The sequence below is a fragment of the Oncorhynchus clarkii genome, chromosome 19 (genome assembly GCF_045791955.1).
Source record: "Oncorhynchus clarkii lewisi isolate Uvic-CL-2024 chromosome 19, UVic_Ocla_1.0, whole genome shotgun sequence".
NCBI lineage: Eukaryota > Metazoa > Chordata > Actinopteri > Salmoniformes > Salmonidae > Oncorhynchus > Oncorhynchus clarkii.
Genome location: NC_092165.1, coordinates 48454735 through 48478173, shown reverse-complemented (window position 1 = coordinate 48478173; position 23439 = coordinate 48454735). Strand labels below are relative to the sequence as shown.

Here is a 23439-nt window from a genome sequence, read left to right as displayed (position 1 = left end):
AGGGAACCAGGGAGGTATGGGACCCCTGTAGGTCACTATTAAGATTGGAACAAAACAATTGCCAGCACAGGGGCCCATCAGGAGGATAGTCCTAGTCTTGAGTTTCATAAGACTCCACTAAACAACATAGCCATTACCCTGCCTGTACTCCAAAGCAGGAACACAAACTGTCCCTTCAGTTCAGGCAAATCCACTTGCCACGTTATAGTAGTAGATGCAAATGAAATGATTGTGTGACTGATAGGATATGTATGTGAATATATACAGAAGTGGGGGCTGCTGAGGGGAGGACGGCTCATAATAATGTCTGGAATGGAGTCAATGGAAAGGCATCATCCACATGGAAACCACGTCGTTGATGTGTTTGATACCATTCCATTGAACTCATTCCAGACATTATTATGAGCCGTCCTCCCCTCAGCAGCCTCCACTGACATACAGTACAAGGTTTTTAGACGAGGGAGAAGTTTCACATTCCTGTGTGATTAAGACCGGAGTACATCATCAACCTGAAATCATGTTACTTCCCCCCAGATCTGTGACTTCGTCCCGTAAAATCAACCACGGCTCTTCTGTACCTTTTCAATTGAGTGTGACTTGGCTCAGGATACACCCCTCTCCACAAAACAAAAGTAAAATAGATATGTAATCATTTAAAACTGTACATATTATTAGTAGGGAAATGTACAACTTGTAAAAATGATTCTTGAATAAAATGATTTAATGTATTTAATTGAATTATTCTAATGATCTCTGTATCACTGTTTGTTTACATGTTTAAATGACTATTGTTTATCCAAATAAAAAATAAAATAAGTGCATCATGTGGAGAAATGACAAACAACAAATTGCAGGAATCTGGAAATACAATTGAAATGTGGTACATATGTGGTACATAGACACTGTTGGTGAAAAGTGACAGACTAGCTAATGGGATGTTCATTAATAGACAATCAACTGAATGATTGAAAATAGAACTGCAATTGTATTTTCATGAGTACAAACTACTCATCCGTACATCAAGTTCTATACATCTTACAATTGAGGTAGGCCTTTAATCAATCAACACGTGTGAGTCCTCTACTACTGACGTCAGTAGTGATTTGATTCCTAAATACAAGAGCTTTTTGGTATTTCTGCTTAGTAGAGTTAATCTTGATTCTCACTCATGTATAGTAAACAAACATATAAAACGCAACATTTAAAGTGTTGGTCCCATGTTTCATGAGCTGAAATAAAATATCATTTTGTAAATATATATTATTTTCTGGAAACCGTTACATCTCACTGTTATTTAATTATTAGAGATATACAGATGTATATTGCGCCCACCATGCGTCATGTCTGCAACGGTCCTGTGAGGTGAAATGTGTATATTTTGGGATGTGAGCACTGTGTTTGACCTGATGAAGATCCGTTTCGGATCGAAATGTCAACAAAGCAGTGAATTGGGAGCTTTAACAGTGTGCGGGTCTTCTTGTTCTATACTAGTATTCTTTATCAGCCCAGTATCTATGTTTTTAAGGATGTGCGGATGACCACAAACTTTTCTGAAGTAAAAGATCCCAGAAATGTTCCATACACACAAAAAGCTTATTTCTCTCACATTTTGTGCACCAATTTGTTTACATCCCTGTTAGTGAGCATTTCTCCTTTGCCAAGATTATCCATATCAAGAAGATAATTAAACAGCATGATCATTACACAGGTGCCCTTTGTGCTGGGGACAATAAAAGGCCACTCTAAAATGTGCAGTTTTGTCACACAACACAATGCCACAGATGTCTCAAGTTTTAAGGGAGTGTGCAATTGGCATGCAGACTGCAGGAATGTCCACCAGAGCTGTTTCCAGATAATTTCATGTTTATTTCTCTACCATAAACTGCCTCCAACTCTGTTTTAGAGAATTTGGCAGTATGTCTAACCGGCATCACAACCGCAGACCACGTGTAACCACGCCAGCCCAGGATCTCCATATCTGGCTTCTTCACCTGCGGGATCGTCTGAGACCAGCCACCAGGACAGCTGATGAAATAGAGTATTTCTGTCTGTTATTATGCCCTTTTGTGGGGGAAAACTCATTCTGATTAGCTTGGCCTGGCTCCCCAGTAGGTGGGCCGGGCTCCCAAGTGGGTGGGCCTATGGTTGCGCCCCTGTCCAGTCATGTAAAATCCTTAGATTAGGGCCTAATGAATTTATTTAAATTGACTGATTTCCTTATATGAACTGTAACCATTATTTTCTAGGACAGCAAATAAGATAATAGATTCATGCAGTGCTTTTAATATAATGGAGATCTTTTCACCTCTACCCTTGTCTGAGGTGGAATGTGAATCCACAACCTTCTGGCTACTTTGCCATGTAGGCTAATGCTTACAAAATGAAGAACAGATTATGAAACTGCGTATCTGAAGGCTCTGGTTTGTCTAGGAGTGAGGGGAAGCGGTAGGTATGTAACCTGCTATCCACTTTGTTTCATTATATTGGGTATAGGGGAGGGTCACTTGTTGTTTTTTCAAGCGTAAAGGGAGGGTCAGGTAAAACTATATTTTACTGAAGGAAGGGCCATCCATTTTCAGTTCAGAGAGGTCCGATTTCCTCCAGGTATCCCTCATTATAAATAACGTAGAGTCCGTAACAAAACATTAATTGTAATGTGAGCCGACTAAAATTCGTTTTTTTTCACTCTATGCTATACCTTGTCCTCATAGTTGGGTAGTTTATCCTCGTGGATAATGATGATGTCGGAGTATCTCGTACCGCATTACTTTACAAATCTTTTCCAGCGCGGGGTCTGTCTCATAAATATCAGCATCTAACTGAAGACAAGGACAGTACTGAATCAACCAGTCACTCTAGTCTCGCGAGGTCAGATCATCCTTCCAAACGTGAGCTGAGTCTGGGCCACTCAGACACTACTGTTTCATGCAATCTAATTTAGGTAGCTACAGTCATATTTATATTTGTATATGATAATGAATAACAAAATAGCTAGCTAGCTAAACGTTGACACATTTTTCTTGATAGCTGAAGCTTGTCTAGCAAACAGCTAAAGTTGTTATCAAGTTACTCTTCCTATAGCCTAGGTCTATAGCTTATATTATAAACTGGGTGGTTCGAGCCCTGAATTCTGATTGGCTGAAAGCCATGGTATATCAGACTGTATACCACGGGTATGACAAAACGTTTCGTTTTACTGCTCTAATTATGTTGGTAACCAGTTTATAATAGCAATAATGCACCTCGGGGGTTTGTGATATGTGGCCAATATACCACGTCTAAGGGCTGTGTCCAGGCACTCTGCGTTGCATCGTAATAAGAATAGCCCTTAGCCGTGCTATATTGGTCATATACCACACCTCCTCGGGCCTTGCTTAAGTATGTACTATGGATCATTTGATTGACTGGCTGTTATCAGGTTGTTCCTTACTCGCTAGCTTGCTATTAGCTACAGCTAACTACCTTCCAGTAGAAACCGCAAGCTTTTCTAACTCCTCCAAAGACACAGGTTTGTTTGGGTTTAGTTTACGCGGCATCCTCTGATCTTTGTCAGAATCGTCCATGAACCAAGCCTCAATCAACACCATAGCACGGAATAAATGTTCAATAAAATAGAGATAGATGTCTCGCTAGTAACATAAGAAAACGCATGTGATAAAAACACAAATGAAGACATCACTTTGATATGGTAATGAGGAAACCTTCAAAATAAAAGGCCACATTTTAACATTTTTTCACTGTCAATAAAGCATTAAAAATGTGTTTTCAGTAGGCTAGAGCAGTGATTGAGGAGGGACAACCTGAGGGGTACTTGAACCAGCAACCCTTGACATTTTGGCAAAAATTCCTACTTTCAACTCACTTCATCAAGACATGGAAAAAAAGGTGGGACTGGGAACACTCGTATTGTCCATCCCACTGAATATCCTAATTTAAATAAATCAGTAGGCAACCATAATAGGTTGAATTCACTGTGTTTGACGAACCCAATTCATGGGTTTGATGATGTTTTGTTGTGGAGTTTAGTTATAATAACTAATTTGTTGGCAATTAGTGTCTTAGAAAAAACATTACTTACTGTAATGGGTAACTGGTAAAATACACACTGCACTGTAGCCTAGTGTAGCGTGCCAGCCAACTATGGGTGCATGCATGCCTGTTTGTCGCTTCATTGTACTATCCACAACTCACCACAAGGTGGCAGTCAAGTAGGTGGCGAGACAGACACCATTGCTGTGTTACTTGTTTGTCATTGAGATGCTAAAACTTGAGTCAGGATCATGTGGTCCAGTGTTTTCTCATATCAGTGACAACTGACTGGGTATTTAGCTGTAGCATAAATCACAGTGATTGAAAAATACTCTTCTTATAGATGCTTCTTGAAGATCCAACACAGGAAAAATTGACTACTGGAATATGACAAACCCAACTAACAGAATCGTTGTCTACCTGTGTCACCAAATTGTTGTTCTGGAGCAGACATTGACCCTCGCTGCCAGGTTCATTGTGTGCGCATAAGGGTCTTGACACATTCAGCAGGCCCAACCCCACGGCCCACATCCCAGAGGAACCAGAGAGAGGGCTGAGGTGATGTCTGGGCAAAAAAACAGGAAGTGACTTGGTGTTGCTAAGGGTGACAGGCAGCAGTGTTTTGGTCATGGTATTGTTGGATGGGCCCTTATAAATGTCTTCTGTTGCTATGCTAAAGGTTGGAGCTTCCTAGGAGAGAGCGATAGAGTGGGGTTGACGTACAGTACATGTGTTTCATTCAATAATAAAATAATATATGCCATTTAGCAGATGCTTTTATCCAAAGTGACTTACAGTCATGCGTGCATACATTCTATATATGGGTGGTCCCAGGAACCAAACCCACAACCCTGGCAGTACAAGCACCATGTTCTACCAACTGGGCTACAAAGGACCAGTAAGCTTCATTCAGTCAGTTAAAGGTGACTTAAACCACACATAGTGCAAATGCTGTAGTATCTGTGTGCTTGTCCTGAAGGACACCAACTATAAGACTGAAAAGCTTTTTGGTCAAAAAGAAAACCATAATTGCATCATTATGTAAACTCTATTGGTGGGATATTTTGGTCTGTTGTCTTGTATTCTCTCAGTGGGATTTTTATTCACACTGATTATCTGAGACTGAGTGTGAGAAATGAGGGCTACTTCACACATAACTGTGAATCATATTAACCACAGTGCTGATTCTGTGAAATAAGACCAAATGTTTTGTCATTTAGCAGACGCTCTTATCTAAAGCGACTTAAAGGAGCAATTAGGGTTAAGTTCCTTGCTCAATGGCACATCGGCATATTTCTTACCTAGTCGGCTGGGGGATTCAAAGCAGCAACTTTTCAGTTACTGGCCCAATGCTCTTAACCGCCAGGCGTACTGCCACCTGACCACCATCCCAGGTTATACATACAGACTTAAAGAATAACAAACTTTCCTTCTACTGGACATGACCACATGACCTCATCTGGGTGTGGAAATTATGACATTCAATCAAAAATATACTTGTGATGACCTCAGCTTGGATAGATCTTCATCCACGATATCACATGTTCTTATGGGATGACATGATGTACAGAAAGGAAAGAGGCTGTCAAACAACTGCTTTGTGTTTCACAATGATGATCCCATTTGGAGTGGCACAGGACAACACAGAGGCATTGTGCAGAGACTACAGAGTGTATTAACCCTTGGATTATCTGTCTTTTCAGGTATCAAGAGATGCAGTGAAGTTAATGTCAAAAATAGCATTGGCCAAGACCAGGTAAGAGCACCATGTTGCCACGTGAGTGTATCTCAACAAGATAATCACCATTCTGTTTGTTTCTGTGTGTGGTGTGTTTGTTCTTTCATTGGGCAAAACATTACGTCAGCACACCACACCCACACAAGTGACATACATGTACATGTGAACAGAAGTGTTTGAGGCGACTCAGTGACCTAACACGACACAGGAAAAAGCAGAGGAGTGGATGGCTATTCCTGTGAAATAAGAGTTTCTGTTCTGTTTTTGTTTGTTTTGGTTGCTTTTGTTTTTGTTTGTACTTAGTGATTTGATGACATAAAGAAATGGATATTCCTCATTGTTGTGTCCTTATTTGGCTCTTTGTCTTTCACCCGTGGCAGTCCCTTTCACATGTCCCAACAGCAGTAGAACACCCACTATGACCTCACAGCAACTCCAACCATACCCATTGACACTGTAAACAATATACTACACTACACATTTAGCTCAGCAAGCTCATTTACTTTGCTTTTATGTGAGTGGGCCCTGTGGTAAGCTGTCTAACTGCCAAAGTCCTGAAGAGCCTGGCAGCCCTAGCTAGCTCAGAAAATGGTAGTGACTTGGACTGCCAATGGGTTGGGGTGGGTTGGGGGGGCTGGCTGTGCTGGACGTTCCCAGCATGGGAGAGAGAGAAGTGGCATAGCTCAGCTGTCAGGAGTGGAGAGGGGAGCGAGGGACCCAGCCAGGCAGCCAGCCTCCAAACCAAACGGCTTCAGCTGCTAACAGCTCCTAGTGACTGCAGCATAGTAGTTAAATATAGACCCATGCTTTAGCCTCCGTCTCCACACTGAAAGACTGGGGACAAAGGAGGAGTAAATGAAAAGACCTGGACGTGTGACAAAGGACATCACCCTGCTGCACCTCTCTCTCCCCGCTGAGCAACGGCTCCTTTCAAACACAGACAGAGTGGGAGTGGGAACAGAACTGTGCCTCCATGATTGCCTGTCTCCCTCCTCCGCCAAGGCTTTCTCTCCTTTATTTGGTCTTTCTCACCCTCACTCCCTTGCATTCTCTTTCTGTCACAAACACTCTCCCACTGACTCCTCAAAGTGTATATATTTGGCTGACTTACAGAGAAAGAAAAAAGGGAGTGGAGAGAGAGAGAGAGAGAGAGAGAGAGAGAGAGACAGAGAGAGAGAGAGATATAGAGAGCATGAGAGAGGGAAGTAGGGAGAGTGGATAAGCGAGTAGAGAGAGAGCGAGAGAGAGGACTAGATCCAGCTCTCGTTGCTGTAGCATTTCCTTCTTGACCTGGAATCCTAGAGGAGGAGAAGTGAGAGAGCAGAGCTTGTCCATGGTGATGGCATTCATTCTGTTGCAGGGCAGCTGAACAGGAGTAGCATTAAGAAGAGGTCTTCAGAGGACATTCACATACAGCAGGGCAGACTGAGTCACTCCTGTAGGATTACCTTAAGCACCACTCCAAACCTAACCCTGGGGACCAGAAAGAACAGGTAAGAAAGTACAGCTTACTGTCTTCTACACAGTGTGCCTCAGTGAAAGCATGCTTCTCTCATCTCTACTCAGTGTGGGAAGTTAAACCATGTTCCCATGTCGTGGCAGGAGATAAACCTATCAGCTGAAATGCTCTAGTATCATGAGTTTGAAATGCTGAGAGAGCTATTACTGTTGATGGACTTTGTCAGTGCTGCTCTGCACAGATGTACTGTAGGTTACAGAATACTGCGTGAAGGAACACTATTTTAATGGACTCTGTCTTCCGGCTTTGTGCAGTATGAATGGGTTAAAATCCATGCTGTCCACATACATTAAAACACATTGAGTGTATGACATGTTTTAAGAGAGTTAAGGTCTTTTGACTGTTCTCAGGAGGTAGAATGGTCATTAGGAGTTAGACACTGGCACTGAGACAGCACACATGGGAAAGAGAAAGTCATGAATCTAATGTACCATATAAATCACTACTTATTCCTCTGTCATTGTTATATAAAAGCAGTGTGAGAACCCCTTCTAGTGTTATACTAGCAAGAAAAGCCTTGTGAGGACTTAGAGCTGACAGCGTAATCCAGACAAATAACGTTCTCCTGAGATATTTAGGCTGGGAGATAAGGAATAACTTATCCAGATTCCTCCGTTAACATTGGGAATGGATCGTCTCCTCGAACCTTGTCCGGGGGGGGGGGGGGGTCAACTTGTTGTGAAACAGCATAATTTCTACGTGGTTATTCATTCCTTTTAATTATGTCAAATTATTTGATTTATCACCAGGCCATCAATCATAGAACATGCATGTATATTTGGTTCTCATAAGAACTAATCCATTTGTCAAGACATACATCACACAGTCTAGCTGAGCCAAATGAAATGTGCAACATATCTCTCTTTTATAGGGGTTGCAAGAAAAGGGTTCCAAAAGGGTTCTTCGACTGTCCGTATAGAATAACCCTTTTTGGTTCCAGGCAGAATCCTTTGAGTTCCATGTAGCACCTTCTGTGGAAAGGGTTCCACATGGAACCCCCTAAAAGTTCTACTTGGAACCAAACGGGTTATACCTGGAACAAGAAGGGTTAATCTAAGGGTTCTCCTAAGGAGACAGTCGAAGAACCCTTTTAGGTTCTAGATAGCACCTTTTTTTCTTCAAGTGTTCAGGCATACTTTAAGTTAACCGTCATCCATCTCCTCAGCACCGATCTGTCTCTGTATTGCTCCTAATGCAGACCAGCTCTGGAAGAGAGAGGAGAGCTAACTGTTCACACTCCAGCTGATGTGGTCCCCTAACACTTAATAATATCATGGTAGATACAGGGAGGAGGGGAGAGAGAGAGAGATCTGTCATTAATATTTATGGCACTTTGTCCAGGTCAGGGATAAGGAGATCCTTTCCTAATGTTAGTTTGAGTGGTTTACTTTACACTTGAGTGTTTTGTTTCCAGGGGTTACCGAAGTTCATTCACTGCTCATTCTTTTTACAATGTTTGAAGAGTTATCAAGTCAGACTTATCTATTCAGACAGACCAAGCTATGTCATTGGCTCATACAAGTGGCACAGGTGCAGAGAGAGCATTCGCTTACTCAAACTGTGTCCCTCTCCACTGAGATGCCCGTCGCCTCAAATCACCTTTGTCACTACATTATTATGATCTTGCATCACTTACTTCTGATCAGTGAGATGATAAGGACATGGCTAAGTTATGAGGTATTGTAGCTCTTTCAGCAGTGGTAGATTGGGAAAGAGATACCACTCCACTGTGGTGTTTATCGACCAGGCTTTTCCATTGACAACATACAATCGTCAATGGACAGCCAGTTCTTAATTGTATTTTTTATAGCCTGCATAGCGATTCTGGTAGGATGTAGGCTACATCATGCACTTGGCTTGGAAATGTCTACAACATTGGATAGAAGTATCCATTGCTGTAGTTATAGAGAGGGAGCAAGCGTATATATGGTAAGGGTGATTGTATCTGCCTGGCATGTGTCCACTTTCCAGTGCACTGCCATCAGCACTCTTTGGAATTATCTGGTAACAGAGGTCTGCTTCACGTGGTCAACTCATCGCTTTTGGGAGTGGGCCAGACTGTAGCCTGCAGTGTGTTGTGGGAGTGGGGGAGGTTGGAGGAGTGACCCTGGCTCTGTCCCTTGTTGAGGCCAGACAGAGGGAGCTGGTCTGGGGCTGGTCACTATACTCCCAGTGGTCACTGTGGTGCAGCCTTCAGACCTGCTGGTGAGATTCGGCAACAGCTGTCCCTGGCACGTGTCACCCCCATTACTATGACACTAAGCCATGAATGTAGAGAATCTGTTCCAGACCTTTAGGTTTTACATATAATAATGCTTCTTACATGTCCATGTTATGAAGTGTAAAGGAAAACCACAGTGCTTCATCAGCGTACATCGAATGACCATGCAGCTGGTGGGCTTTGCTCTCTTATAAAGTTCATAGTAAACCATCTTGACATTCTCCAAATATTGTGACGAGAGAAGTCATCTCCTTCAAGGTGGTATCTTAAAGGAATCTTTTGAATCCTATTCCTTCTGTATGTCACAGATGTATCTATATTAATCGTCAGTAGCTTGGGATAGTGATGCTATTCATTGCAAATGGTTCTGGCCCCATTCTTACTGACCTTCGCCCTATCTTCTCGCTAGAAAAGCAGTCATTCCGAGAACTTCTTGCTGAACTTTTGAAAGGTTCAGGTAGGGAGACTTTGCATTCCCTGAAGTGAGTCTTATTGTAGTAATACGTGATCTCAAATCAACCAGGCTGCGTCTCGCTTCCTCTCTTCCTCCCAGTCAGTGGGGGAGTGACATCATGATAGACTGCTGGAGACTTCCATTTTTTCACGTAATTTATTTGGACGGTTTTGAACATATTTGCTGACCGATCCATGACTCAGAAATAGAGCTGCCTTATCGCTCTGGGATCTCAGTGTCTGTACTGACTGACTGCTGGAGCTCTTTTTATCAAATGTTTATTTAACCTTTTATTTAACTAGGCAACTCTTGAGTTGGACAGACGACTCAAGTTAGGCTAAATGTGTATAACTTTTTTTCAGCAGTGTGAAAGGGTCATGTAATGTCATGTAATGTCATGTGCATCACACATGGACAGATCAGAGCAGACCATTTACATTTTATGGAATTATGGCCTAGTAAGGGGCGCAACTTTGGTTTTAGAAGTGGGGGGGACATAATATATATATATATACACTCCAAACAGCCTACCCGACCACTCAGAGGCGTCCGCATGGTCCTATAGCACACTGTTGCCTTGTTTTGTATCACATTCCAATGATAAAACTGGAGAGGACAAAAATGCCATTTCAGAATGTGAGTGTGCTTCACCCATGTGTAATTTGCAGCCTCTATATGGTCTTTATGCAACATTCTGAACATGCCTAGAATCTCCGTTTAAACATGATATCCAATCATGTCATGTTACTCAAGGAATTTGATGCTTGATTGGTTGGTGTCCATTTACAGATTCTGTAAGCCTACTCCATGCTGCTCCCTCAATAGATCAAGTGAATTGGGTTGCTACCCAGCACAGTAGAGTTGTGAATATCATATCTGTTGGCTCTTGGAGACATACAAGCTTCGTTCAGAGCAAAAGGAGATAAATGTACACAGGTACGATCTTAATTTTATCACCGTGTTTCAGGGGAACTTGCAATGCAGGAAATGTAAAACGTGTACTGTATGAGGTTTAAAAGGGCTTCTGTAATTTCCACTTTGAAATGTCAGACTTGACTTTCCCTTACGAAAAATGTATCAACCCCTACAAAATGTCCATCAATTATAATCCACATTTCCTGTTGCTGCAGGATTATTTTCCTACTGTAGCAAACTGGCTCAAATTAAGATCCTACATCTGTATGTGAATTGCATTGCCTTTGATAGGCCTACAGTGTACAGTATTAGGGCCGACTAGCTGCACCATCTTCATCTACTGAAGGTATGTACAGATGAAGTCGGAAGTTTACATACACTTTAGCCAAATACATTTAAACTCAGTTTTTCACAATTCCTGACATTTAATCCTAGTAAAAATTCCCTGTTGTAGCTCAGTTAGGATCACCCCTTAATTTTAAGAATGTGAAATGTCAGAATAATAGTAGAGAGTGATTTATTTAAGCTTTTTATTTTTGTTCATCACATTCCCAGTGGGTCAGAAGTTTACATACATGCAATTAGTATTCGGTAGCATTGTCGTTAAATTGTTTAACTTGGGTCAAACGTTTCGGTAGCCTTCCACAAGCTTCCCACAATAAGTTGGGTGAATTTTGGCCCATTCCTCCTGACAGAGCTGGTGTAACTGAGTCAGGTTTGTAGGCCTCCTTGCTCGCACACACTTTTTCAGTTCTGCCAACACATTTCTATGGGATTGAGGTCAGGGCTTTGTGATGGCCACTCCAATACCTTGACTTTGTTGTCCTTAAGCCATTTTTCCACAACTTTGGAAGTATTCTTGGGGCCATTGTCCATTTGGAAGACCCATTTGCGACCAAGCTTTACATTCCTGACTGATGTCTTGAGATGTTGCTTCAATATTTCCACATAATTTTTGTTCCTCATGATGCTATCTATTTTGTGAAGTGCACCAGTCCCTCCTGCAACAAAGCACCCCCACAACATGATGCTGCCACCCTCGTGCTTCGCGGTTCGGATGGTGTTCTTCGGCTTGCAAGCCTCCCACTTTTTTCTCCAAACATAACGATGGTCATTATGGCCAAACAGTTCTATTTTTGTTTCATCAGACCAGAGGACATTTCTCCAAAAACTATGATATTTGCCCCCATGTGCAGTTGCTATCCATAGTCAGGCTTTTTTATGGCAGTTTTGGAGCAGTAGCTTCTTCCTTGCTGAGCAGCCTTTCAGGTAATGTCGATATAGAACTCCTTTTACTGTGGATATCGATACTTTTGTACCTGTTTCCTCCAGAATCTTCACATGGTCTGTTGCTGTTGTTCTGGGATTGATTTGCACTTTTCACGCCAAAGTGCGTTCATCTCTAGGAGACAGAATGCATCTTCTTCCTGAGCGGTATGACGGCTGTGTGGTCCCATGGTGTTTATACTTGCATACTATTGTTTGTACAGATGAACGTGGTACCTTCAAGCGTTTGGAAATTGCTCCCAAGGATGAACCAGACTTGTGGAGGTCTACAATTTATTTTTTTGTCTGCAATTTAGGTTTTGTCTGATTTCTTTTGATTTTCCAATGATGTCAAGCAAAGAGGCACTGAGTTTGAAGGTAGGCCTTGAAATACATCCACAGGTACATCTCCAATTGGCTCAAACTTTGTCAATTAGCCTATCAGAAGCTTCTAAAGCCATGACATAATTTTCTAGAATTTTCCAAGCTGTTTAAAGGCTTAGTTTATGTATACTTCTGACCCACTGGAATTGTGATACAGTGAGTTATAAGTGAAATAATCTGTCTGTAATTTTTTGGGGGAAAAATGATTTATGTCATGCATAAATTTGATGTCCTAACCGACTTTCCACAACTATAGTTTGTTAACAAGAAATTTGTGGAGTGGTTGAAAAACGGGGTTTTAATGACTCCAACCTAAGTGTATGTAAACTTCCGACTTCAACTGTATGTGTCTTCCTTCTGTCATACATGACACTGTTGGGACACTGTTGCCCTGGTGTTAAAAATACCTGTTTTTTTGCTAATGGTGGAAACTCATTGAACCTCATCTGCAATCAGAAGACCGTGTATGTAATGTTGTGATGAAGAGGATACAACGAGTAGAAACCTTGTAGGGAAAGTAATATTCTGCCCTAGCAGGATGACATGTCAGGTGTAAGAAATTTTGATGCAGAGTATAAATAGAAGTAGGCCAGATCACTAGACAAACTGTACCGTGGCCAATATACATATACAGTAACCAACAGAACTGGGACCCTGTCGGCAGAGACCATGTCATCTAGTATTTAGAAATTCTAAGTTAAACAAAGTATTATGAAATTCCAAGTGCAATAAGCATATATTGTAAACATAAATTCCACGTGTAATTTAGTGATATAATACCAATCAACAAGAAATATGTACACTGTAAGTGTGTTCAGCTGTCTCAACCGACAAAAGGCTTCATCAGTCTTCAGTTGAACTAAATTTGCCTCTGAAACACGTCTGTTATGTAATATTTGACCCTGAAAGGTCACTGTTTGTCTGCAGAGGAATGTGTCTGCAGAAAGCTGAGACATACCAGTCTGTAGCAGTACATGGAAAAGAGGAACTTGTAAAAACAGTAATACTAACATTTGAATCAAGACAATCTCTGTAACAGTTTTGAGTCAAGGTGGATTGAAACATCATTTTCCTTGTTAAGATGGAAGAGCTGTTTTACCCCACAGTATTTGATCAGGTCTGCAGGCGTGGTGCGTTGCCAAACTCCTTCATGCTGAGGCACAGTTCCCAGCCCATATTTAGTCACGTTGGGTTCATAGCGTGGCTACCCAATGGGCATGGACGTCAGTTCAACGTCTATTTTTGATTTACATTTGTGGTGTTGTCAACTAAGGTCAATTCAATGTGAAATCAACCAAAAATATTACCATGACATTGGATTTAGGTTAAAAGTTGGTTGCAAATCCAATGAGTTGTCCACGTTGATTCGACGTCATCACATTGAAATGACGTGGAAACAACACGTTGATTCAACTAGTTTTTGCCCAGTGAGTATATCAAACTCCCCCAATCAAACAATACGTTTTTCCAAAGAGTTCGGAGGGCCCCTGGAATCCCGACAACTGCTGTCACTAGTGTCTCAGGGAGCAGGAGCTATCTATCAACTAAGGCTGACATCACAGGCCAAATCAGGACCATGTAGCCATGCAGTCTGGGAGGGACCTCTGGAGGAGCACTGGAAGAGGAGGTACAGATCTCATACAAACAACAACAACAACTCTAGATCTGGGATCCACTGGCTAAATCAGGTCCTCCAACGAAGTTTGTTTATTTTCACGGTATGTCCACACACCTTATGGATGAATTTGGCTTGTATGTAGGTGGTGTAGCTGTAGCCAAATATTGTTGCTTTCAATGATCATTTGAGCAGTATGTTGTACCCCAACCTAAAGCTGCTGGACTCCCTTTCAGTGAAAGGCATCTGTTTACTTGCTGATCACAGCTAAAGTGATAGGGCTCCTTTTTCTCCAGCATGGACCAGGAGAACGTGTGTTGGGGTCGGAGACCCTATAAATACCCTGAGTGACAGCTGGCCATGACCGCCAGGGTCTAGCCTGGCTATGTGGGAGTAGACATGGGACCCAACCTTACTTTAGTCCCATGCCTTCACAGGACCCACAGATCATTAGGCCCTGGCCTTCTCATCAGAGGGAACTTGGGCGTTTGATGCAGGCAGTCAGACAGTAACATACTACAGATGACTTGGATTCCATGGATTTGTGGGCATGCTGGTCAGGGGTACCCAGTGAGGGCTCATTGTCCATTAGCCAGCTCCCTCCACATTAGGGAAGAAGGGAATGCAACATGCAGGAATGGTATGTGAGGCTCAGAGGCCACGTGGCTTTGGAACCCCCATTTGCCCTCTTAGAATTCACTTCACTCACAACAGTTGCAAACCATTGAGCTGAAACGGAGAGTCATGCTGTAGGAATCTGATTGAAATTTAAATAGAAAACACAAAAATTGGAAGGAGTTAAGGGTATAGAGAAGGTTTTGTTATCATTACGCCTTGGTGAAATTGGAGTAATAGATCATTATCCTGAAATGGTCTATTTGAACAGTGTCCAGTCAGCTATCTATCTAACCTCAGTTCCATGTGAATGTTGAGCTTTCATGGCTTAACTCCCAATCAGCTCATTACCCTTGAATCAAAGTAATGCATGTTCCAGCTGATAGCATTACACAATCCATACAGAACTGTGGGAATAAGAACCGGTTTAATTAAACTGTGCTAGAGGAAAAATAAATGTGTTCTTGGAGTTTGGAATCATAGGTGGAAGCCAAAGGAGCCAGAAGTTGGAGCTAAAGTATTTTTCCAAAGTTAAATGGAGGATGAAGCCCAAATTAACTAGGGAGAAGTGATACTGTACTCTACAGAGGTGTTGCATAGTTACATATTGGAAGTGTGCATGTACTTCAATAATAAATGCAAGTTTTACATTGAATGTACTTAGGTTCATGTCCTGACCATGAGTTCAAAACAATATTTAGAGTTTTGTTTTGAAGTGTGTGAGAGAAGTAGGTGCTTTCAAAATATGGTTGTGTCTGATTCCTCTCTGGCCTCTTACAACCTCTCTTAACCCACCTTTTAAACCAGACGAAGACCACATAAACGTGTGGTCATTTGAGAGCCAGTGGACTGGTCACTGTGTTATTCTTATCTCAGTGGTTTACAGCAATACTCAGTAAAGCCTATCGATCCAAACACTGTGGTGAACAGTGGTGTAAAGTGCTTAAGTAAAAATACTTTAACGTACTACTTAAGTCGTTTTTCTGGGGTATCTGTACTTTACTATTTACAAAACTCCAGTCTCAACGTCAACAGTGAAGAGGCGACTCCAGGATGCTGGCCTTCTAGGCCAGGTGTTTTGGTTCTATTCTGGTTAGAGCCAGTTTGCACTGTACAGTATTATACGAGATCTTAGGTTTCTTGGAAATTTCTTGCATGGAATAGCCTTCATTTCTCGGAACAAGAATAGACTGACGAGTTTCAGAAGAAAGTCTTTGTTTCTAGCCATTTTGAGCTTGTAATCGAACCCACAAATGCTGATGCTCCAGATACTCAACTAGTCTAAAGAAGGCCAGTTTTATTGCTTCTTTAGCACAACCATTTTCAGCTGTGCTAACATAATTGCAAAAGGGTTTTTTAATGATCAATTAGCCATTTAAAATGAAAAACTTGGATTAGCTAACACAATGTGTCATTGGAATCTAATCCTTTGCTGGAGTCAAGTACAGTACAGTACTGTAGATGTTACATCATCAAGGCATAGAGTGTAACCTTGGTACCCCTTTATCCTTGGCTGCACCTGTCCTGGCAGGGCTGAGGAGTGGCATAGCAGTGGGTACTGGGTAGTCTCCTGTGCTAGAGAAAATCACTCCAGTTTGACTCAAATTGATGTTATTATACTGTAATGTACTACAGGGCATGGAAAGCAGTCTGAGTAGCCCAATTCACAACTTGAGATAGCTTTTCTTCTCTCTTATTTTGGATGATCTTTTCTTTCAACCCTTTCTTGCACCTGGACCTTTTTCCAGGAAACATTTGAGATTAGGGTAGATTCGTTTCAGACGCCATTAAGTCATTCTGATCAGTAAGAGCTCTGCAGAGTCAGACCGCTACTAAAGAGGAAGATAAACAAATCCCTGAGGAGTGAGCTGAAACCTCCAGTGAACCGCTGTCAGAACCCTGTATCTCACACATACATACAGTACAGTCAGGCCTGCTTTGCTCCAGTGTCATAGCTCTCCTAGTGAACATCTTGTTTTCATCGAGGTTAGAATGAGTTACTGTTCTTTATTAATGTTCACAGTCCCAGTGTTGTGCTGTTCTGGCTACGGATTGCGTTGTTTCAACGGTCCCAAGGAGGTGGGTCACCCACCTAATTGAGCCTCGAACTGATCTCCGAGTAGAGAGAGCGGTGGAGTCGTGTAGGGGAGAGGGAATGTGTGACATAGTTCTGTGAGCTCACTCAGCTCAAGATGGCTCAGAGGATGAGTCAGGGGTCGTGTGACATCACCTGCAAGGGAATTGTTCGCTATCTGTCTGTCACGATCGTCGTAAGAACATTCGGACCAAAGTGTGATATGGGTTCCACATATTTATTGACGTGACACGCACAAAACAATTTTAAAAAAGCAAACAATACGTGAAGCTATGGAGTGCTCACAGGCAACTACACATAAACAAGATCCCACAAAAAAAACAGTGGGGAAATGGCTGCCTAAATATGATCCCCATTCAGAGACAACGCTAAACAGCTGCCACTGGGAACCATACCAGGCCGACAGAAATAAAACAACCTAGATTACCCACCGTAGTCACACACCGACCCTCCAAAGGTGCGGACTCCGGCCGCAAAACCTGACTCTATAGGAGAGGGTCTGGGTGTGCATCTAGTGTCGGTGGCGGCTCTGGTGCTGGACCTTGCCCCCGCCCAGACCACGGGTCCGGCCATGGAGACGAGTAGAACGCCGCACCTGGACTGGGCACCGGCGCAGAGGAAGGCCCCGGCCTTGGAGCGGGACTGGACGCCGTGCCTGGACTGGATGTCGGCGCAGAGGAAGGCTCCTGCTATGGAGCGGGACTGGACGCCGTGCCTGGACCGGAAACCGGCGCAGAGGAAGAATCCGGCCGTGGAGCGGGACTGAACGCCGTGCCTTGACATCGGTGCAGAGGAAGGCTCCGGCCTTGGAGCGAGACTGGACGCCATGCCTGGACATCGGCGCGATGAAGGCTCCGGCCTTGGAGCTGGACTGGACGCCGTGCCTAGACTGGGCACCGGCGCAGAGGAAGGCTCCGGCCTTGGAGCGGGACTGGACGCCGTGCCTGGACGCCGTGCCTGGACCGGGCACCAGCGCAGAGGGAGGCTCCTGCCCTGGAGCGGGACTGGACGCCGTGCCTGGACACCGTGCCTGGACTGGGCATCGGTGCAGAGGAAGGCTCCTGCCCTGGAGCTGGACTGGCCGCCTTGCCTGAAAGCTCTGGACCGTGGACCATCACGGGAGGTTCCGGACTGTGGACCGTCGCAGCAGGTTCCGGACTGTGATGTCATACTGTACCAGAACAGAATCACAGAGAGAACACTTGCTCACAGTAAGGGGACTGTAGTTGTTCCATTAATCACAACTCCTTCAAGGGACTGTAGTTGCTCCATTATTCACAACACCTTCAAGGGACTGTAGTTGTTCCATTAATCATAACTCCTTCAGGGACCTGTAGTTGTTCCATTAATCACAACTCCTTCAGGTGACTGTAGTTGTTCCATTAATCACAACTCCTTCAGGGACCTGTATTTGTTCCATTAATCACATCTCCTTCAGGGGCCTGTAGTTGTTCCATTAATCACAACTCCTTCAGGGAACTAGTTGTTTCATTAATCACAACTCCTTTAAGGGACTGTAGTTGTTCCATTAATCACAACTCCTTCAAGGGACTATAGTTGTTCCATTAATCACAACTCCTTCAAGGGACTGTAGTTGTTCCATTAATCACAACTCCTTCAAGGGACTATAGTTGTTGCGTTAATCACAACTCCTTCAAGGGAATGTAGTTGTTCCATTAATCACAACTCCTTCAGGGACCTGTAGTTGTTCCATTAATCACAACTCCTTCAGGGACCTGTAGTTGTTCCATTAATCACAACTCTTTCAGGGAACTAGTTGTTCCATTAATCACAACTCTTTCAGGGAACTAGTTGTTCCATTAATCACAACTCCTTCAAGGGAATGTAGTTGTTTCATTAATCACAACTCTTTCAGGGAACTAGTTGTTTCATTAATCACAACTCCTTCAAGGGAATGTAGTTGTTCCATTAATCACAACTCTTTCAGGGAACTAGTTGTTTCATTAATCACAACTCCTTCAAGGGAATGTAGTTGTTCCATTAATCACAACTCTTTCAGGGAACTAGTTGTTTCATTAATCACAACTCTTTCAGGGAACTAGTTGTTTCATTAATCACAACTCCTTCAGGGACCTGTAGTTGTTCCATTAATCACAACTCTTTCAGGGAGGAGGAGAGATGCTATAAGATCAAAGCTCTATGAAGTTTAACACATACAGTGCATGCACACACATAAATGCATTGATGACCTACATTAGCCATACTCAGCAGGTGGAACGAGGTTCGGACCTGGACCCAGAGTGGGGTCAATACGGACCGTGGAAAACGACCAAAATAAATAAATGTATATACACTGACTACACCAAACAGAGTTAAAAATCCTTCTTTAATATGTCTCCTCCCCTTCATCTACACTGATTGAAGTGACATCAATAAGGGATCATAGCTTTCACCTGGTCAGTGTATGTCATGGAAAGAGCAGGTGTTCTTAATGTTTTGCATACTCAGTATATATATATATATATATATATATATATATATATATATATATATTTCATATATAATAATAATAAGAAAAATAATTTTAAGAACTTAGATTTCAATGCAATTTGGTTGAGAGTTGTAATAGTAGATTACACAAAGTACAATTTTGAAATGTAGTAGTGCTTGGGCAGTAGTGCAGAAGCATAAATATCATACACCCCAAAAATGCTAACCTCCCCTGTTATTGTAATGGTGAGGTTAGCATGTCTTGGGGGTATGATATTTGCGCATCTGTAACTTTTTCAGATGCACACATAAGACATGGCAAAATGTGTTGAATTGTAGGAAATTAGCTACAAAACTGGAAAATATTATTTTCGCCAACAGGAGGGGTGTGAACAGTTTGGGGTGGCATGAGTCCCGAGGTAGGGGTTTGTTACTATACCGATAAAGACAATATCCATCCGGACCTTTGACCGCAGGGAATTTCTGTGGACCTCATACAGTAGTTGAGTACCCCTGACCTACACTGTGTGCAGTGCACTTGACCCCAACAGACACAGGATGACTCAACAGTACATGAATGCAATGCAACTCTAAAGATTCCTGGTCTTACTGTATAACATGGTAGTTTAAGCCCTGTATTTCTTTTTGAGTTGGATCCCAGATTGTTTACAGATTAGCATGACAAACAAAGACAAACACCTAGCGTTGCTGCAAATGTTTCAGCGTCCTCCCATCCAACGTGTCACCACCCAGCATGAGATACTCTGTAAAAGAACAGGACATGTCATAAATACTTGTCAGGAACACACACACACCACACACACTCTACCACCACATGCACACACTGTCGAGTGATTTTGTATGTAGAATATTTGTCTAAACTCGGATAGAATAGAGAAATGACAGATACAGGACATGCTGCCTTGGAGCGCTCTTATAGTTGACCTCACACATTTTATAATCTCCTGTCATTGAATATAAGATGGTCAGAAAGGCACAGGAAAGGGATGAAGGAGGATGGGTATGAAGATGGGTTTCCAAGGCCATAAAACCGACTGTAAGTGATGTGTCCACAGTCTGAGTAGTGTCCAGGATGTTTATTTGTATTTTCTCTCTCTGTATCTCTCTCTCGTTCTCTGTCTCAAACACACTCACACTCTCTTTCTCACTTTTCACATGCTTTCAATTGATGTTTGTACAGATTCTATTGACATTAAGTATATTGATTTAGTTGACAATTTCCCTCACTTTTATTCATTGCTGCACAGGTAGAGAGGAGCACAATATTAAAATATGATTCCCTCTGTTATTTTTCTCTGGCCGGGTAGAGGATGAGGTCCAAGAGCAGTGGGGTGGAGAGCCCAGCCAATGGGGTACTCGGGGTTCCCCAGGCAACACAAGACATCAACCAGGAAGAGGGTGTAAATCTGCATACACCCATAAAGAGTCTGAAGGTCAAAGGTCAACCAAACATTGAGGAGTTGGTGGAGGAGGTGGTGGTGGTCTCTGACATAGAGAAGTCAACCGAGGACAGCTTAGGTACTAGTGACAAAAGACTGGGAATCATGGACCTTACTAAAAAGGACCTTCTGAGGCTGCTAGGGGTCATGGAAGGTGAGGTTCAGGTGAGTCTGATTCATATTGATAAACTACCGTATGATGATATTGTGCATAGCTTAATAGTTAACTGTGGAGTGAACCATTAATCTTGTCTGCTGGGATGATGTTTACTTTCATTATCCACTAGGTGGAACCGATTGCCATGCTTTTATTGTAAATCCTCACAATATTTTAGTCCAAAATTAGATATATTTTTGTCTATACTACACCTCCCTCTAGTGGCTGATGTTGGTACTAACACACATTACATTACAGAAAACCTACTCTTACCTTGCCTTGTAAGAGTAGTCCCTTGGTGCCCTAAAGGAGATTCTTATAAACAATAACTTGCAAGGTTTTTTTCAAAGCACTAAGAGAGTGTGTTTTTTGTGTGTGTAACCCCCAGGCGAGGGAGGATGTTATCTGTGTGCTGAAGACTGAGAAGACACGTCTGGAAGCTCTGAAGTCCCACTATGGTTCTGCAGCTCCTACCACAGCCCTCCAGGCCCTACAGAGAGACAGCCTTCTCACCAACACACAAACACACATTGACAATGTCTACCAGTGGCCAATGGCTGAGGTTAGTCACCAACAGTACTGACAGATACGTATTACCTTACAAACCAATAATATTGATTGTAGAATTCTTTTTTTTCCTCTCTTTTTTTTAAATACAATTTTATTCGTCATGTACACAGTTTACAACAGGTATAAAAGGTTAATTGAAATGGTTACATGCTACAGTAGCTCCCTCAACAATTGCAGTACCATGTAATTCATACAGACAAATCTGGATGTCAAATGTTGAACATCATTAGTTTTACACATTTTTGCCATGAAATCTACCAGTTTTCTTATACAATAAGGATGCATAGATCAACAAGACAGAAGTACACTAGTTGACTGAATAGTCAGTTACAGTCTAATGATTATTCTGTGTTGTGTGTTCCTCAGCTGGACCGTCTGCAGGATAAACACAAGGACACATATCGGTGCATGCTGGAACAGCTTCTATTGACTGAGAAGTGTCATCGCAGCACCGTGCATGAGCTGGACAGCGAGAAGCGCAAGCATGCTGACTACATGAACAAGAGTGACGAATTCACTAACTTATTGGAGCAGGAGAGAGAGAGGTAAGATGATGAGGGGGAGGAAAAGAGAGAGGTCAGAGGATGAGGAAGAGACTCTTGTTAATTTCATTCTGACCCAAAGCTGAGAGAATTAAAGTAAGAAAAGGTTTACGCATTGGAGCATAATGAAGTTGGTGATGAGGCAATATCTCCCAGTTCTCTTTCTCCCATTACATCATCTGGTGGAAGTTCCGATCAGGTCATCAGGACCATTGGGACCTATGCTTCAGTAGTCCAAGCATGACTGTGTGTGTGAGAGGAGTCTGTAAGGACACAGAGAGCGGGAACCTCTCAAAGGGATCAGACATGAGAAAGAGCGAGCGAAATCATCTTGGTCTCAGACTAGACGTAAGATAGTAAACATACATCTGGAACACTCAAATTAGTATGATATGTTACGTTTGGTATAGTTACATAAGACAGAAGGTTACTTAAGGCAAAAATGAAAGTAGGTTGGATGGGTAGACGTAAAATGCGAACTTCTGGCTTCCGAATGTTGCATGCTGGAATCTCATCACGGACAACCTAATAATTTGAGAACCAACTATTTTCTACTTTGCAACTACTTAGCATGTTAGCTAAGCCTAACCTTAACTCTTTAACCTAATTCTTAACCTCAACCCCTAGCCTAGCTAGCGTTAGCCATCTAGCTAATGTTCGCATTAGCCACCTAGCTAACATTAGCCACAACAAATTCAAATTCATAACATATCATATAGTATGTTTTGCAAATTCGTAACATATGTTACGAATTACAATTTATATGATAATAATATCATATGAAATGGATGATGGTCATCCACAAATGTATACATACCATACGAAAGGTAACATATCATTCTAACCTCTATACCAAGCGATGTCAGAGGAAGGCTCTAAAAATGGTCAAAGACTCCATCCACCCAAGTCCTAGACTGTTCTCTCTGCTACCGCACGGCAATTTACATTGACTCCTTTATTATTTATTTCTTTACACTAACTCCCTTCCCACTCGACTCTACCCACTCACTCCACTGACACTCCAACACACACATGCATATTGACGCTACACACACACTGTCATACAAAATGTTGTCAATAAAACCGTGAATTGGGAATTTCAACAGTGTGCAGGCCTTCTGGTTTTATACTTTCACACAAGCTGTTGCTGCTACTCTGTTTATTATATATCCTGGTTGCCTAGTCACTTTTACCCCTACCCACATGTACATACAGTATTACCTAATTTACCTAGTACCCCTGCATATTGACTCAGTACTGGTACTCCTTGTATATAGCCTCATTACAGATTTTATTGTGTTACTATTTCCTTTTTTTGTTATTTAGCAAATATGTATCTTACTTTTTAACTCTGCATTGTTGGGAATGGGATGGTGAGTAAGCATTTGACTATAAAGTTTACATCCGG

The 23439-nt window shown here is 42.3% G+C and overlaps 1 protein-coding gene across 1 annotated transcript in view; it reads left to right on the top strand.

Moving 5' to 3' along the window:
- The first annotated feature begins 6978 nt into the window (after window positions 1-6978).
- LOC139375342 (filamin-A-interacting protein 1-like) overlaps window positions 6979-23439 on the top strand; it is a 30004-nt gene continuing 13543 nt past the window's right edge. Inside the window, exons 1-4 of the mRNA XM_071117037.1 lie at window positions 6979-7260; window positions 20631-20927; window positions 21308-21481; window positions 21856-22034. Coding sequence (XP_070973138.1) covers window positions 20634-20927; window positions 21308-21481; window positions 21856-22034 — 647 coding nt within the window. The 5' untranslated portion in view covers window positions 6979-7260; window positions 20631-20633. The remainder of the gene's footprint in view (window positions 7261-20630; window positions 20928-21307; window positions 21482-21855; window positions 22035-23439) is intronic.